The sequence below is a fragment of the Symphalangus syndactylus genome, chromosome 18 (assembly GCF_028878055.3).
Source record: "Symphalangus syndactylus isolate Jambi chromosome 18, NHGRI_mSymSyn1-v2.1_pri, whole genome shotgun sequence".
Lineage (NCBI taxonomy): Eukaryota > Metazoa > Chordata > Mammalia > Primates > Hylobatidae > Symphalangus > Symphalangus syndactylus.
Genome location: NC_072440.2, coordinates 65,511,613 through 65,527,306, shown reverse-complemented (window position 1 = coordinate 65,527,306; position 15,694 = coordinate 65,511,613). Strand labels below are relative to the sequence as shown.

Below are 15,694 nucleotides of genomic sequence, written 5' to 3'. Positions count from 1 at the left end.
TTTGTTTTTTGAGACGGAGTTTCACTGTTGTTGCCCAGCCTGGAGTGCAATGACGCGATCTTGGCTCACTGCAACCTCTGCCTTCCCGGTTCAAGCAATTCTCCTGCCTCAGCCACCCGAGTAGCTGGGATTACAGGCGTGCGCCACCACGCCCAGTTAATTTTTGTATTTTTAGTAGAGACGAGGTTTCACCATGTTGGCCAGGCTGCTGTTGAACTCCTGACCTTAGGTTCCACCTGCCTCAGCCTCCCAAAGTGCTGGGATTACAGGCGTGAGCCACCGTGCCTGGCCCTCGGCCCTCAATATGGTGATTCTTTTTTTTTTTTTTTTTTTGAGACGGAGTCTCGCTCTGTCACCCAGGCTGGAGTGCGATGGCGCGATCTTGGCTCACTGCAATCTCCGCCTCCCAGGTTCACGCCATTCTCCTGCCTCAGCCTCTCCGAGTAGCTGGGACTACAGGCGCCCGCCACCACGCCCGGCTAATTTTTTGTATTTTTAGTAGAGACGGGGTTTCACTGTGGTCTCGATCTCCTGACCTCGTGATCCGCCCGCCTCGGCCTCCCAAAGTGCTGGGATTACAAGCGTGAGCCACCGCGCCCGGCCAATATGGTGATTCTTAAGCAGAGCAGGAGTTGCACATCACAGTCATCTGGGAGCACTCCCCTCACAAAGGTACCCACCTTGTACTAGGGGCTGATGCAATAAGCAGGTCCTAGATGGCGCCTAGGCACAGTCAGCCCTCCTTCCTTCTCCCCTGTACCCCTCTAGCCCCTTCCCCTGCCTCTCTGCATAGGGGTATTAAACAGCCCCCAGGGGCTTGGCCATGCACCCTGGCTGAAAGTTCTGGCCCTGATGATGACTGCCCTGAGTTGGTAAACACTCCAGCTAGACTGGCTTCCTTTCTGCTTCCCTAACGCCCCCGCTGATTTCTGCCCTCTGTGTCTCTGCATACACATTTCCCACACATGGACACCTGTTCTCTAGCAGTTCTGTCTTCCCCCGTCTTTCAAGGCCCATCTCAGAGCCTGTCTTCCACAAAGCTGTTCCCTCCACTGGTGTCTGCTAGACTTTCCTCACTGTGACCTAAAGGTTCCTAGAGCAGCATTGTTCAGTTCTTTTAACCCACCCTCAACAGCCAAGAAAAGTGGACTTAAGCTTTACTTTCCTTTAGGGATACTACAGGCCTTTTGCCATTTAACAGATATAAAATGACACAGTGGTATGGAATATGCTTGTTTACATTGTACCAGTGTCCTTGCGTTGAGACTTGCCGCCCATAGTACTGCTGTGACATCTGAAGCATCCCTGACTGGCCCCACTGGTTATTCTTCTGCACGTCTGTTCACCTGCTCCTGGCATTGACTTCAGAGGAGACTCAAGAGGGTGTATAGTGCAGTCCTGCCCCATGCAGGTGGCTTCTTTCTGACAGCCCTGGCCACTGGCAGCCCTGTCTGCCCCACCCATTTGAGTATCTGTAATGACATGACGACTGCTGCCCCAAGTTGGGGGCTTAGACCATGTGGAGGTGGCATTAAAGAGTTTGGCACTGAGTCAAAAGCTGCCTGGGATAGTGAACACTTACTGGTGCCAATTCTTTTTTTTTTTTTAAATATATGCTTTTATTTTTCCATGATTACAAACACAACTGAATATCAAATGCACAAAGTAAGAATTATACGGGGAAAAAAAAATCAGATACGTTCATATATATATATCACCTTTTCAAGGCTATTTCCATCCAGAATAACCTTGGTTTGCCAGGGCCAATAGAAAGAAGTCACAAAATCGCCTTTAGTCAAATTTGTGTGTTTGCTTTCTTCTATAATTCCAATACCTCTACCATCAACGACTTGAGATAGCTGCCAAGGTGTTATATAATCAGTGCCAGTGTCTTCATTCATTCTACAACGAAGGCTGTCACTTCACACTTGGAAGGTTGCATAGCAGCCGGGCAGAGGCGCTCCTCACTTCCCACATGGGGTGGCCGGGCAGAGACGCTCCTCACTTCCCAGACGGGGCGACGGCCGGGCAGAGGCGCTTCTCACTTCCCAGACGGGGCGGCCGGGCAGAGGTGCTCCTCAGTTCCCAGACGGGGCGGCCAGGCAGAGGCGCTCCTCACTTCCCAGACGGGGTGGCGGCCGGGCAGAGGCGCTCCTTACATCCCAGATGGGGCGGCCGGGCAGAGGCGCTCCTCACTTCCCAGACGGGGCGGCCAGGCAGAGGCACTTCTCACTTCCCAGACGGGGCGGCCAGGCAAAGGCGATCCTTACTTCCCAGACGGGGCGGCCGGGCAGAGGCACTCCTCACTTCCCAGACAATGGGCGGCTGGGCAGAGGCGCTCCTCACTTCCCAGACGGGGCGGCCAGGCAGAGGCACTTCTCACTTCCCAGACGGGGCGGCCAGGCAAAGGCACTCCTCACTTCCCAGATGCGGCGGCCGGGCAGAGGCGCTCCTCATATCCCAGACGGGGCGGCTGGGCAGAGGCTGTAATCTTAGCACTTTGGGAGGCCAAGGCAGGCGGCTGAGAGTTGGAGGTTGTAGCGAGCTGAGATCACGCCACTGCACTCCAGCCTGGACAACATTGAGCACTGAGCGAGCGAGACTCGGTCTGTAATCCCAGCATTTCAGGAGGCCGAGGCGGGCAGATCACTCGAGGTCAGGAGCTGGAGACCAGCCTGGCAAACACGGCGAAACCCCGTCTCCACCAAACACACATAAACCAGCCAGGCGTGGTGGTGTGCGCCTGCAATCCCAGGTATTCGGCAGGCCGAGGCAGGAGAATCACGGGAGCCCGAGGCAGGGAGTTTGCAGTGAGCCGAGATCATGCCGCTGCACTCTAGCCTGGGCAACAGAGGGAGATGGTCTCAAAAAGAAAGAGAGAGAGAGAGAGAGAGAGAGGGAGGGAGGGAGGGCTGGCGCCAATTCTTTCTTCTTTACTCATATAGAAGGTTGAATCCTTTGCAGGTGACCTTTTTAAATTTAAATTTTTTTTTCTTTTGAGGTGGAGTTTCACTCGTTGCCCAGGCTGGAGTTCAATGGCGTGATCTTGGCTCACTGCAACCTCCTGCCTGCTGGGTTCAAGCGATTCTCCTGCCTCAGCCTCCTGAGTAGCTGGGATTACAGGCATGCACCACCATGCTGGGCTAATTTTGTATTTTTAGTAGAAATGGGGTTTCTCCATGTTGGTCAGGCTGGTCTCAAACTCCCAACCTCAGGTGATCCGCCCGCCTTGGCCTCCCAAAGTGCTGGCATTACAGGCATGAGCCACCGTGCCTGACCTAAATTTTTTTTTTTTTTTTTTTTTTTTTTTTTTTTTTTTGAGACGAGTCTTGCTCTGTCACCCAGGCTGGAGTGCAGTGGCATGATCTCAGCTCACTGTAACCTCCACCTCCCGGGTTCAAGCGATTCTTCTGCCTCAGCCTCCCGTGTAGCTGGGACTACAGGCGTTACCACCACGCCTGGCTAATTTCTATATTTTTAGTAGAGATGGGGTTTCACCATATTGGCCAGGCTGGTGTTGAACTCCTGACCTTGTGATCTGCCTGCCTTGGCCTCCCAAAGTGCTGGAATTACAGGCGTGAGCCACCGCACCTGGTCCCGGCCTAAATTTTAAATTTTAAGTTTTATTTTATTTTTATTTTTTTGAGACAAAGTCTCACTCTGTCACCCAGACTGGAGTGCAGTGGCATGATCATGGCTCACTGCAGCCTGGACCTCCTGGGCTCAGGCAATCCTTCCGCTTCATTTTTTTATAGAGATGCGGTCTTACTGTGTTGCCCAGGCTGGTCTCCAACTCCTGGCCTCAAGTGATTTTCCTGCTTCAGCATCCCAAAGTGCTGGGATTACAGGAGCACTTTGGGAGGCCGAGGCGGGTGGATCCCTTGAGGTTAGGAGTTGGAGACCAGCCTGGCCAACATGGCAAAACCCCATCTCCACTAAAAATACAAAAATGAGCTGGGTGTGGTGGTGCGTACCTGTAGTCCCAGCTACTCAGGAGGCTGAGGCATAAGAAGCACTTGAGCCTGGGAGGCGGAGGTTGGAGTGAGCTGAGATCATGCCTCCATACTCCAGCATGGAGAGCGAGACTCCGTCTCAAAACAAACAAAAAACAGCAAAATGTGGAATTACTGGCATTAGCCACTTTGTCCAGCCAGCAGGTGAACTTTTTAACGTTTGAAGACAGATGTGTGTCATCTTCACATCGCTTTAGGCCTTAGATTCCTGGACCTTTTGATTGTTCCTGGTAGGACATGGTCCTTGCTGTTCTTGTCCTGAGCAGCCCTTATTTGATGTGGTCTTCTAAAGTATGGCATCCAGAACTGGACACAGCATTTGGCTCTCAATAGTTCAGGGTAGCCTGGACGCTAAACACGGCACAAACGATTGGTCAGCTAAACCAGTCGGTTTTTCACACTGCTGCTAAGGTTCATGCCTTGTACTTGGTGAAAAATTAAGTGTTTGGAACCAAGTCCAGGTCTTTACTGGATCTCTAAAATATTTCATTCTGTGACTTGGGGTGTTGTTTTGCTATCAAGGACCCTTAGAGGTTTGGTCTTTAAGCCTGTATTCGTTCCTTCCCTGATATGTGGTACCTGACTGCATCTCTCTCAGCCCACTTCCCACCAGGGTGACTTCAGGCCACCAGTTCTTTTTTTTTTTTTTTTTTTTTGAGACAGAGTCTCGCTGTTGCCCAGGCTGGAGTGCAGTGGTGCGATCTCGGCTCACTGCAGGCTCCGCCCCCTGGGGTTCACGCCATTCTCCTGCCTCAGCCTCCCGAGTAGCTGGGACTACAGGCACCCGCCATCTCGCCCAGCTAATTTTTTTTGTATTTTTAGTAGAGACGGAGTTTCACTGTGTTAGCCAGGATGGTCTCGATCTCCTGACCTCGTGATCAGCCCGCCTCGGCCTCCCAAAGTGCTGGGATTACAGGTGTGAGCCACCGCGCCTGGCCCAGGCCACCAGTTCTAAAGCCATTCGATTCTCCTCAGCTCTTCTTGATCCAGCCTCTGTTTATCTATTTTGTACAGAAACATTGTAGTGGCTGTTGAGAGAAAGGAGCATCACTTTTAGCCAGGGCTTGGGGAGCTCCTTAGAGGAACAGGCATTTGAGAGAGGCTTTCAATGATGAACATGTTGGGGATGTGGGGCTGGTGATAGGCAGGACAGTTAGGGACATCCTTCCAGGAGACATCCTGGGGAAAGACATAGAGGGGGAAATCACCAGGCTGACTTGGTAGGATTCTGCACACTGCTCATTTGGGTTGCACCAAAGAGCTTTAGTTGGAATTACTGGGTTGCGCCAAAGAGTTTTAGTTGGAAATATTGGATGGGAGGATTCCTACATATTTTGCAGAGGGAAGGGTCGTCTAGTGCTGTTGGATTTCTTTTCTTGTTTTTCTTTTTTAGTTGGAAATATTGGATGGGAGGATTCCTACATATTTTGCAGGGGGAAGGGTCGTCTAGTGCTTGGATTTCTTTTCTTGTTTTTCTTTTTTGAGACAGGGTCTCGCTGTGTTGACCAGGCTGGAGTGTAGTGGCACCATCATGGCTCACTGCAGCCTCAACCTTTTGGGCTCAACTGGTCATCCCAAGTCAGCCTCCTGAGTAGCTGGGACCACAGACATACATCACCACACCTGGCTAATTTTTTAATTTTTTTATTTTTGTAGAGATAGGGTCTTGCTGTATTGCTCAGGCTGGTCTTGAGATCCTGAGCTTAAGTGATCCTCCTGCCTTGACCACCCAGTGTTGGGATTACAGGTGTGAGCCACTGCCCGTGGCTCCTGGCCTAGATTTATTTTATTTATTTTTTTGAGACGGAGGCTCACTCTGGAAGTCTGCACCCAGGCTGGAGTGCAGTGGCGTGATCTCAGCTCACTGCAACCTCCACTTCCTGGGTTCAAGTGATTCTCCTGCCTCAGCCTCCCGAGTAGCTGAGACTATAGGTGCATGCCACCACGCCCAGCTAATTTTTGTATTTTTAGTAGAGACGAGGTTTCACCTTGTTGGCCAGGCTGGTCTCGAACTCCTGACCTCAAGTGATCCGCCCACCTCGGCCTCCCAAAGTGCTTGCTGGGATTACAGGCTTGAGCCACTGCACCCAGCCTTTTTTTTTTTTTTTTTTTTTTTTTGAGACGGAGTCTTGCTCTGTCACCCAGGCTCAAGTGCAGTGGCGTGATCGCAGCTCACCACAACCTCCACCTCCCGGGTTCCAGTGATTCTCCAGCCTAACCCTCCCAAGTAGCTGGGAATACAGGAGCCCGCCACCATGCCCGGCTACTTTTTGTATTTTTAGTAGAGACAGGGTTTTACCATGTTGGCCAGGCTGCTCTCAAACTTCTGTCCTCAAGTGATCCACCCGCCTCAGCCTCCCAAAGTGTTGAAGTGTTGGAATTATAGGTGTGAGCCACTGCGCCCGGCCTTTTTTCTTTTTTCTTTTTTTTTTTTTTAGATAGGGTCTCGCTCTGTCGCCCAGGCTGGAGTTGGAGTACAGTGGTGTGATCTTGGCTCACGGCAACCTCTGTCTCACTGGTTCAAGCAATTCTCATGCCTCAGCCTCCCAAGTAGCTGGAACTACAGGCATCCACCCCTATGCCCAGCTAATTTTTGTATTTTTAGTAGAGACGGGGTTTCACCATGTGGGCCAGGCTGGTCTCAAAACTCCCGGCCTCAAGTGATCCACCTGCTTTGGCCTCCCAAAATGCTGGGATTACAGGCATGAACCACCACACCTGGCGCTGGCATAGATTCCTTTTTTTTTTCTGAGATGGAGTCTCGCTCTGTCACCAGGCTGGAGTGCAGTGGCATGATCTCGTCTCACTGCAACCTCCGATTCCCTGGTTCAAGCTGTTCTCCTGCCTCAGCCTCCCGAGTAGCTAGGACTACAGGCATGCGCCACCATGTCCAGCTAGTTTTTGTATTTTTAGTAGAGACGGGGTTTCACCATGTGGTCTTGATCTCCTGACCTTGTGATTCGCCCGCCTCAGCCTCCCAAAGTGCTGGGATTACAGGCGTGAGCCACTGCGCCTGGCCTAGATTTCTTGATTAGTGGCTCCTGAGGGGTTCTGAAACCTGGCCTTGTGTGAGGGTTACCTGGGGAGATTTTGAACAGTTTTCTAGGCCTCACTGTAGACCCCAAAAAGAAGCAAAAGAGGAACTTTGTTAACTGCTTTGCCAAGATGCAGGTGTGTACATCTGAGCTGTGTGACTGAGCACTGGCTGTACACAGCAGTCTCCTGTTCTCCCATCTCCTCTCAGGACTTGAGTCTGTGGTCTTCTGCTGGGGCCCAGGGCCCATCTCTCCTGTTAGTGCTTGCAAAGCTGTTAAGTAACTGTCCCTCTCTGCCATGCTCCACACTTTGCCCTGGAGTGGGCATCAAGCTCTCTGGCCTTGAGTTTGGGGCATGGGTGTTTTCCATTTTCAAGAGCTAGGTGGCACCCCTGGGCTCTTTCAGTTTCTCTCTATACACTGAAGTCTACTTGGGCTCCAAAGTGGACCTTATTCTGAGAAGCTTTGCTCTCTTTCTCCTGTACCACCTTCCCTGGTTGGGAAGCCTGCTGTCCCCATCAAGAGAAGGAACGTGTGAGCTGCCTGGTGCTTTCCCTTGAACTCTTTCTCCATTTGTCAGCACTGCACCATCAGCCCTGAGCAGCTGACTTGGGTTGCTTCTTGCTCTGAGCAGAACTGAAACAAACCTTTGTGGGAGTGTTATTTGTAAGCGTCTGTCATTCTTGGCTTTGGTCTTCCTAACTCTGTTCTAGAGCTGGGCTGCTCTTGCGGTTTTTATCAGGTCCTTTCTTCTGTCATTTGTAACATCTTTTTGAATTCCACTTCTTGGAATTTACATTGGTTTCCTTCAATTCCTTCCCTAATTCTTCACTGTCAGGACCATTCTCAGTTATCGGGGCACAGTTTTGCTTGAGGGTTTACAACCATCTTGAGGGTTTGAGTCATCTGGCCTTTTGAGCCTCAGATATTCAGATGGAACTGATCTCTGAATGATTCCAATTTTTCTTCTTTTTTTTTTTTTTTTTTTTGAGATAGGGTCACACTCCATTTGCCCTGGCTGGAGTGCAGTGGTTGTAATCTTGACTTGACTCACTGCGCAGCCTTGACTGCCAGGGCTCAGGTGATTCTTCCACTTTCACCTCTCAGCCTCCCAAGTAGCTGGGACCACAGGCGTGCACCACCATGCCCAGCTACTTTTTTTATTTTTTGTTTTTATTTATTTATTTTTGAGACAGAGTCTTGCTTTGTCACTCAGGCTGGAGTGCAGTGGCGCAATTTTGGCTCACTATAACCTCCGCCTCCTGGGTTCAAGCAGTTCTCTGCCTCAGCCTCCCAAGTAGCTGGGATTATAGGTGCCCGCCACCATGCCCGCCTAATTTTTTGTATTTTCAGTAGAGACGGGGTTTCACCATCTTGGTCAGGCTGGTCTTGAACTCCTGACCTCGTGATCTACCCGCCTTGGCCTCCTAAAGTGTTGGGATTACAGGCGTGAGCCACTGCGCCCGGGCTGTATTTTTTTTTAGTAGAGACAGTGTTTTGCCATGTTGGCCAGGCTGGTCTTGAATTCCTGGGCTCAAGCAGTCCGCCCGCCTTGGCCTCCCAAAATGCTGGGATTACAGGTGTGAACCACTGTGCCTGGCCTGAATTTATCTTCTTGAAGTTGTTTTCCTCAGTGGAGGCATGATTGGAATTTTTTTTTTTTTTTTTTTTTTTTTGAGACGGAGTCTTGCTCTGTCACCCAGGCTGAAGTGCAGTGGCGCGATCTCGGCTGACTGCAAGCTCCGCCTCCCAGGTTCACACCTTTCTCCTGCCTCAGCCTCCCTAGTAGCTGGGACTACAGGTGCCTGCCACCACGCCCGGCTAATTTTTTGTATTTTTAGTAGAGATGGGATTTCACCGTGTTAGCCAGGATGGTCTTGATCTCCTGACCTCATGATCCGCCCACCTTGGCCTCCCGAAGTGCTGAGATTACAGGCGTGAGCCACTGCACCCGGCATGATTGGCATTTTGGGCTAAATAGTTTCTGTCCACAGGACCGTCTTGTGCAATGCAGGTCTTTTAGCATCCTGGCCACTCATAGTGCCCTTGGTTCTCAGTGGAAGCTGTAGAGGACGTTGGGAAATTGGGGTGGGTTGATCACAGTGCCTGGCATCTGTCTCAGGGTAAGAGCTTGGGAGGCTTAAGTGCAGAGTCGTATCTGGATGCCGGCAACACCCTGTTGCGAAACTTTCTACTATGGGATGCTCATCATTCTCTGAAGATGTCAGGGCCTGTTTGTTTGTTTGCCTGTTTCTCTCACTTCTGCCTTATAATCAGTTCTTCCTTGTTGGTTAGAATTATGTAAAGGAGGTTGCCTCTTCTGTCTTTGGAGAGCTTAACTTGACAGCAAGGTAAGTTGGGAGTTCATCTGATAATCCTACTTTGGATTCTCTGAGCTTCCCAACCCTGCTGTCATTAGCATCCTCAGGGTTGCCCATTCTTCTTTCTGGCCAGGTGTGTGGCTCACTCCCATGGCAGTATTGCTTTTATCTTTGTCTGTGGATCCCCTGGATCTCCTTGATACCAAAGCACCAGTAAGTGTCCTTTCTGCACCCCTGCCCTTAGTGCTCCTCACTGACTGCTTCCTTTCCTTTTTCTTGAGCAAGATACAGTTTTTCACTCTCATGTTACAGTTGAGTTCCATCTTGCCATATTTTTGTAATTCTTGTGAAATTTACATTGTGTTTATCATCCCTACTTTATTTTTTTATTTTTTTGAGACAGAGTTTCGCTCTTGTCACCCAAGCTGGAGTGCAGTGGTGCGATCTTAGTTCACTGCAACCTCTGCCTCCCAGGTTCAAGTGATTCTCCTGCCTCAGCCTCCCGAGTAGCTGGTATTACAAGCGCCCACCACCACACCTGGCTAATTTTTGTACTTTAGTAGCGATGGGGTTTCGCCATGTTGGCCAGGCTTGTCTCGAACTCCTGACCTCAGGTGATCCACCCACCTTGGCTTCCCAAAGTGTTAGGATTACAGGCGTGAGCCAGCGCACCCAGCCATCACCCATACTTTATAGTGTTGGAGTGTGGATTTCTGAAACCATAAAGTATATAAAGTATATTTACAGATGATTTTAAAATTTGTTTTCTCCCATGAATGTTAGATATCTTCACTGTTGTTTCTTCTTTTTTTAGTTGTCTAGTTTCAAAGTTCTGTCTGGCATATTTTTTTCCTATCTGTATTTGGTTTAAAACATTTTGTTTGCTAGGACTCCAGCCTTAAGGGACATGCATGGTATATCCTGTCCTTAGCCAAGAATCTTACTCTAGTATCTTGAGCCAAGGTCAAAAAAGCCAAACAGCATTGGAACTGTATTTATAGAAAATCCTTCCCACCCCAGATTCTTTTTTCCTCCCAAAGCCCCGGCGTCCCGGACATCCACCCACCAACCTGGTCATTAAGCACATGTTTGAGCACCACTGTGAGCCAGGCCCTGGCAGGACCAGGGCTTCCTGATCCCTGCCCTCGTTGAGCTTACATTCTATTTGGAGAGTGCAAGGAGGTGGCAGTGTGGGTGTGAGATCTCTTCCCTTTTCTGAGTCTGCCCAGGCTTCATAATCCCCAGGGGAACATTTCTTATGAGTCCTGTGAGCAGGAGGACCAGGTGGCAGTTGGCAGGTTGGAGTGGTCCCTCAGGTTCCGTACCTCCTTATGCAGGGAAGGAGGGGCCTCATGCAGGTGGAGAGGGGCCAGGCCACCCCATTCCTCACTGCAGGAGGTTGCAGCCCATGCCACTAATGCCTCCTCAGGGAGAAATGGATCCGTCATCGCTCCCAGAAGTGCCTCTTCTCTCACCACAGGCACAGCCTGTGAGAAATCCCTGTGTTCAAGCTCCACCCACACTTGCTGGACCAGAATTTCTGGGGCTGGGTCCAAGTCCAGGTGATTGTGGTGGGCAGATGAGGGTGACAGGCAGGAACACCCTGTGGGGGGAAACTTGTGCCTGTTGCCTGCTATGAAGCACCAGTGTGTTCCACCTCTTCCGTGTGTTCATTCACTGCGCTCTCCCTCTCTGCTGCTCTGGGCCGGGCGCCCAGCACATCTTCCTACTCAGAACCAGTAACCTGGGCTCCGGTTCCCCCTTCCTTGCAAATTGTTTCCTTCCCTGCCTGTGTAGCCTCAGAGTGCCTTTTAAACTACCACTGTGTGATGGAAGTATGAGGTGCAAGGATCTTTTAGGCTTGATGTGGGGGCTGATAGGGAGCCCCCATGCCACTGTGAGTTGAAGTACCATATAAAGAGGTTCTGGAGGGTGCTGGAGCTGGGCCAGAGGAAGCAGCCTGGCAAAGGAGGCAGGGCTCAGCTGGATGGTGCTCGGGCTGCAGAAGAGAAGGTGCCTGACAGGTCTGGAGGCGGCTTTTGTGCCACTGGATGGGAGGCCAGGCTGAGACGGGTAGAGTGGCACTCCATGTGTCAGAGTGGAGGAATGTTGGCGAGGCTGGTGTTCTGGCGGGAGGGCATTGCTGGGTGGTTTGGGTTATAGCGCCTGCCAGGCATTCACTGAGGTGTTGGAGGCAATGGGAAATGTCAGGCTGATGCACAGCTGAAAAACAGGTGACAGATAGTTCTGAAGACATCTCAGGCAGGACCCTGAAGTCGTAAAGTTGTGCTTTCTGGGTGAAATGGCACTTGCTGCATTGACTGTTTATACAACAATAACCCCACATACTTGCAAGGGGTCCTGTTGCCCACAACATGGCTTCCCTTTCCTTTTCTGCACTCTGGGTCTGTTTTGCAGCTGAGGAAACAGGCTCAGTGAAGATTTCCCGTCCCCACCCCCCCACTCCCACCCCAGTCCAGACTGGATGGTTCTCTTTGCTATGTGCCCATGTTGAGGTGGAGTCCTTCTGAAATCACACTTATAGCACTGGGTAGAAAACCGGATATGCGTTTGTGTCTGGTTTGTTCCCAGTCCCCAGTTTTATTCATCTTTAGCTTCTCAGCATCTGATGCATAATCAGTGCTTAATGAATCTTGATTGGAAGGTGTCAGGTGTACAGCACCTCAGTATAGCTCCTGCCACGTGTCTGCCCTATGCAGGGTGCTGAGGGATTTAAACAGCCATGGTGACCAACCCAAAGAGGAGGTGGTACGTCCGCAGAAGCATGGCTCCCCCTGTCCTATTCAGGGGGGTTCACTGAGGTGGGGGCTTGTCTTGGTCTGGGGCATGGGTAGAGACAACGATCTTGCAGAGGGGACCGCCATGGCAGCTCCATGCCTCCTTAACCACTCCAAGCACAGTTTAGTCCTCGCTCTCCAATTTTGTCATTGGCATTGTTGGCACTTGGTTTAATTTATGGGCATCAGGAGGGATCTTAATATGTGGTGCTTTCCCCTATTTGACACCCCTTTATGCTTTGTCAATCAACAGGAGCTTGAAGAAATCCGCAAATGTGGGATGAAAAACTTCCGTAACATCCAGGTTGATGAAGCTAATTTATTGACTTGGCAAGGGCTTATTGTTCCTGTGAGTATTGAACACTTCCACTTCCTACCAGATTATTCTTTAAGGTGATGTGTGTGCTGTTGGGCTTGTTTTTCTGCTCCTTAGTAGGCTCTTAGTCTAGGCAGCCAGCAGATGCACAGAAGTGGCTGTCGCTCTAGGGTGATAAGGTAGGGAGTGTAGCCTTGGGTCCTGAGTAGAGTCACATCTTGGCATTGGTTTTGTCAAATTCAGGGGGTCCTGAGCTTTGCAGATCTGTGGACACAGAGAAAAGGAGTGTGTCTGTGCTCCTGCTCTTTCCTGGCTTCCCTGCGCCTGGTCTGATGGATCAGCAGGACTTTCTTCTCTGAGCTCCTCAGGAAGGGACAAGCATTCCCCTCTAGATATTTTGCTTTCTCTCTTGGTTTTGCATTCATGTCTCTAACCTTTTGGATACCTGTATTTCGGGCTTTATTCCTGGTCCCCTCCAAACTGTGCCTTCCATTTGTCTCAAGTCCCTTTTCCTAATTGCCCACATGTTCCCCTTACCCCATGTCTTTTCTGGGGCTTATGCCTCCAGTGTCTGCCCCCACAGCCCAGCTCCCCCATCTCAGAGACTTCTGCCTTCTGATGGGCTCAAGCCCCTCTTAACAATGGCTTTCCCTGGACCTTAGCACCCTCTTAGTGCCTACTCTTTTCTGCATCCTTTGATCCTCTCCCCTTCAAGAGGTTTGTCTTATAATTAACTCCTGTTTGCAATCCCCCTTCCTCTCATTCTCCTGAAACCATGTTACACCCAGCCCACAGGCTGCCCCCACCTCTAGCTCGGCAGTGCTAGCATCATGGCCCTTGCTTGCCTCCTGAGCTTTTGGAGCACGGGCAGCGTTCCAGCCCCCAGTCCTGTGACCAGCCTGCCACTCGCTCCTGTTCTGCGACACCTTCCTCCTCACTCTTAAACATGACTCTTGTTGGTCTCCTGCTGTTCTCCTGTTCTGTTTTGTGTCTGGGGACTCTACTACTTTCAGCATCATAGGTGATTATGCCGGGCATGAAGGATTCCCACACCTGTCTCCATTCCTGCCTTCTCCCTGGAAGCTGCACCATCTGTCTACCAGGCGGCCTCACTTGGTTGTTGTGTAGCCTTCAGCTACCCCAGCTCACACCCTTGTCCTGCGTGAGTACCCTCCTTTCCTGTTCTTCCTCATCCACTCACCTTCTCTCTTCCTTCTTTCCCACTTTGCACATCTGAGCCTCTGGCCCTTGCCCTGTGCCTGCCCCTGTCCTGTATATAATTTGTTCTCATGGATGGATTGGCTGCTTTGCCAAAGCAGAGCATGGAGCATGCTTCCTCCTGTAGATGCTTCCTCCTGTAGATGCTTCCTCCTGTAGATGCTTTCTTCCTGTAGATGCTTTCTTCCTGATGCTGGTTATAAGGTGAGCATGGAGCATGCTTCCTCCTGTAGATGCTTTCTTCTTGATGCTGGTTATAAGGTCATGCTTTTTTTTTTTAAGTCCCTGAATTTGATCAGCAGTTATTGGATTTGTAGTTTATTTCCATAATCATTTGGATAACTAACGAAAGATATGCTTTGTAATGATTTAGTATGCTCAGAATGTTTAAATCTGGGAGCTTCCAGTCTGATTTTGAAGATGAATCCTTTAGATTTTTTTTTTTTTTTTTTTTGAGACGGAGTCTCGCTGTGTCCCCCAGGTTGGAGTGCAGTGGCGCCATCTCAGCTCACTGCAAGCTCCGCCTCCCAGGTTCATGCCATTCTCCTGCCTCAGCCTCCCGAGTAGCTGGGACCTCAGGTGCCCGCCAACACTCCCGGCTAATTTTTTGTATTTTTAGTAGAAACGAGGTTTCACCGTGTTAGCCAAGATGGTCTCGATCTCCTGACCTCGTGATCCGCCCGTCTTCGCCTCCCAAAGTGCTGGGATTACAGGTGTGAGCCTCCGAGCCCGGTCTAGATTTCTTTAGGCTTGATGGTGTTAGGGCTCAGGGCAAAGGGTGTGGGTGGCAGAGACACCTCTGCATGGGAGGGGTTGGCCTGTGAGTGCAGCCCTTGCCTACTCTAGGGACCTGAAGATGGCCAGGACCATCTGACCTCTTGTCCCTTTTCTAATTGAGATTGTGTAGTCTACTGAGCAAAGAAATGAACAGTTAATCTGTGGCTCTTTGGAAAATGATAAAAATGATTGGAATGGTTTTAAGTGTTAAGGCTTGGGCAGTCTGGCCCTGAGAATTTAGTGGCCTGAGAGCCTGCTAGCCGGCTCCAAGGGTAGATTGCTGCTGGGCATGCTCTGCCCCAACTCATGCAAAGGCCTCCCTCTGGTTTCACGCTGGCAGGGGCTATGGAGCAGTGGGCTAAGATCTTACTAGGGCAAAGGTGGAGGCTGGCTGGTAGAATCCCAGTGTGCTTGGGCTGAGGCTCTGGGGAGCTATCCAGGCCAAAGTTTCACCTTGGAGACAGTAAGCAACAGCCAGGGCTGCTGTTGTCCCTGTGTATACCACTTCTTCTCGGTCCTCTCCCTTGCTTTCTTCCAGGGCCTCTGGGTTTGTATGAGAAATGTTTCAACAAAGTCTTCTTCCTTCTCCAGAGCAGTTAATGCATTCTTGATATCTGACATCCCCAGGGTCCACACTTGTACCCCAACCTGGGCCTTAGGTCTTCCTGCGTTGGACGGGCTGGGCCAGCATGGGAATCTACTATACAAACTCACCTGAGGTCTGCTGAGTTGGGGTGAAAGTAGAGCCAGGCTGATGAAGGCGTGGCAGCCCAGCCCTGGTCCTTAGTGGAGGGTGCTGTCCTTGGGTAGCCACCTAGTGATTGCCCTGGTCGTAGTGCACAGAGGAGGGCAGGTGGGAGGGAAGGCTGGGGAGGTACTTCCTAGAGACTTCATTGTTGCCAGCGCAACTCAGGTCTATTCCCTTGAAACATTTGTTTTTCTGTAATTTTTTTCATCTAAGATGCTAAGGTAACATCTAAGGAAGAAAATATTACCCATAATCACATCATCAAGAAATTCAGTTACATTTTGGGTACTGCCCTTTAGGAACTAGAGGTGTGGTGGTGAACCTTCTTGAAGCTTCTAGCCCAGTGAATGTGTTCACTCTTAACCTTCAGCATACTTCCTCTCAGCCTTTTTTCATGCAGTTTCTTTTTTTTCTTTTTAATTGAGTTGGAGTCTTGCTCTGTCGCTATGCAGTGGCATGATCTTGGCT

The 15,694-nt window shown here is 50.5% G+C and overlaps 1 protein-coding gene across 1 annotated transcript in view; it reads left to right on the top strand.

The window, feature by feature from the left end:
• The window catches only part of UBE2L3 (ubiquitin conjugating enzyme E2 L3), a 59,809-nt gene that overhangs the window by 15,195 nt on the left and 28,920 nt on the right, over window positions 1–15,694 (top strand). Inside the window, exon 2 of the mRNA XM_055252375.2 lies at window positions 12,421–12,516. Within this exon, the coding sequence (XP_055108350.1) occupies window positions 12,421–12,516 (96 nt within the window). The remainder of the gene's footprint in view (window positions 1–12,420; window positions 12,517–15,694) is intronic.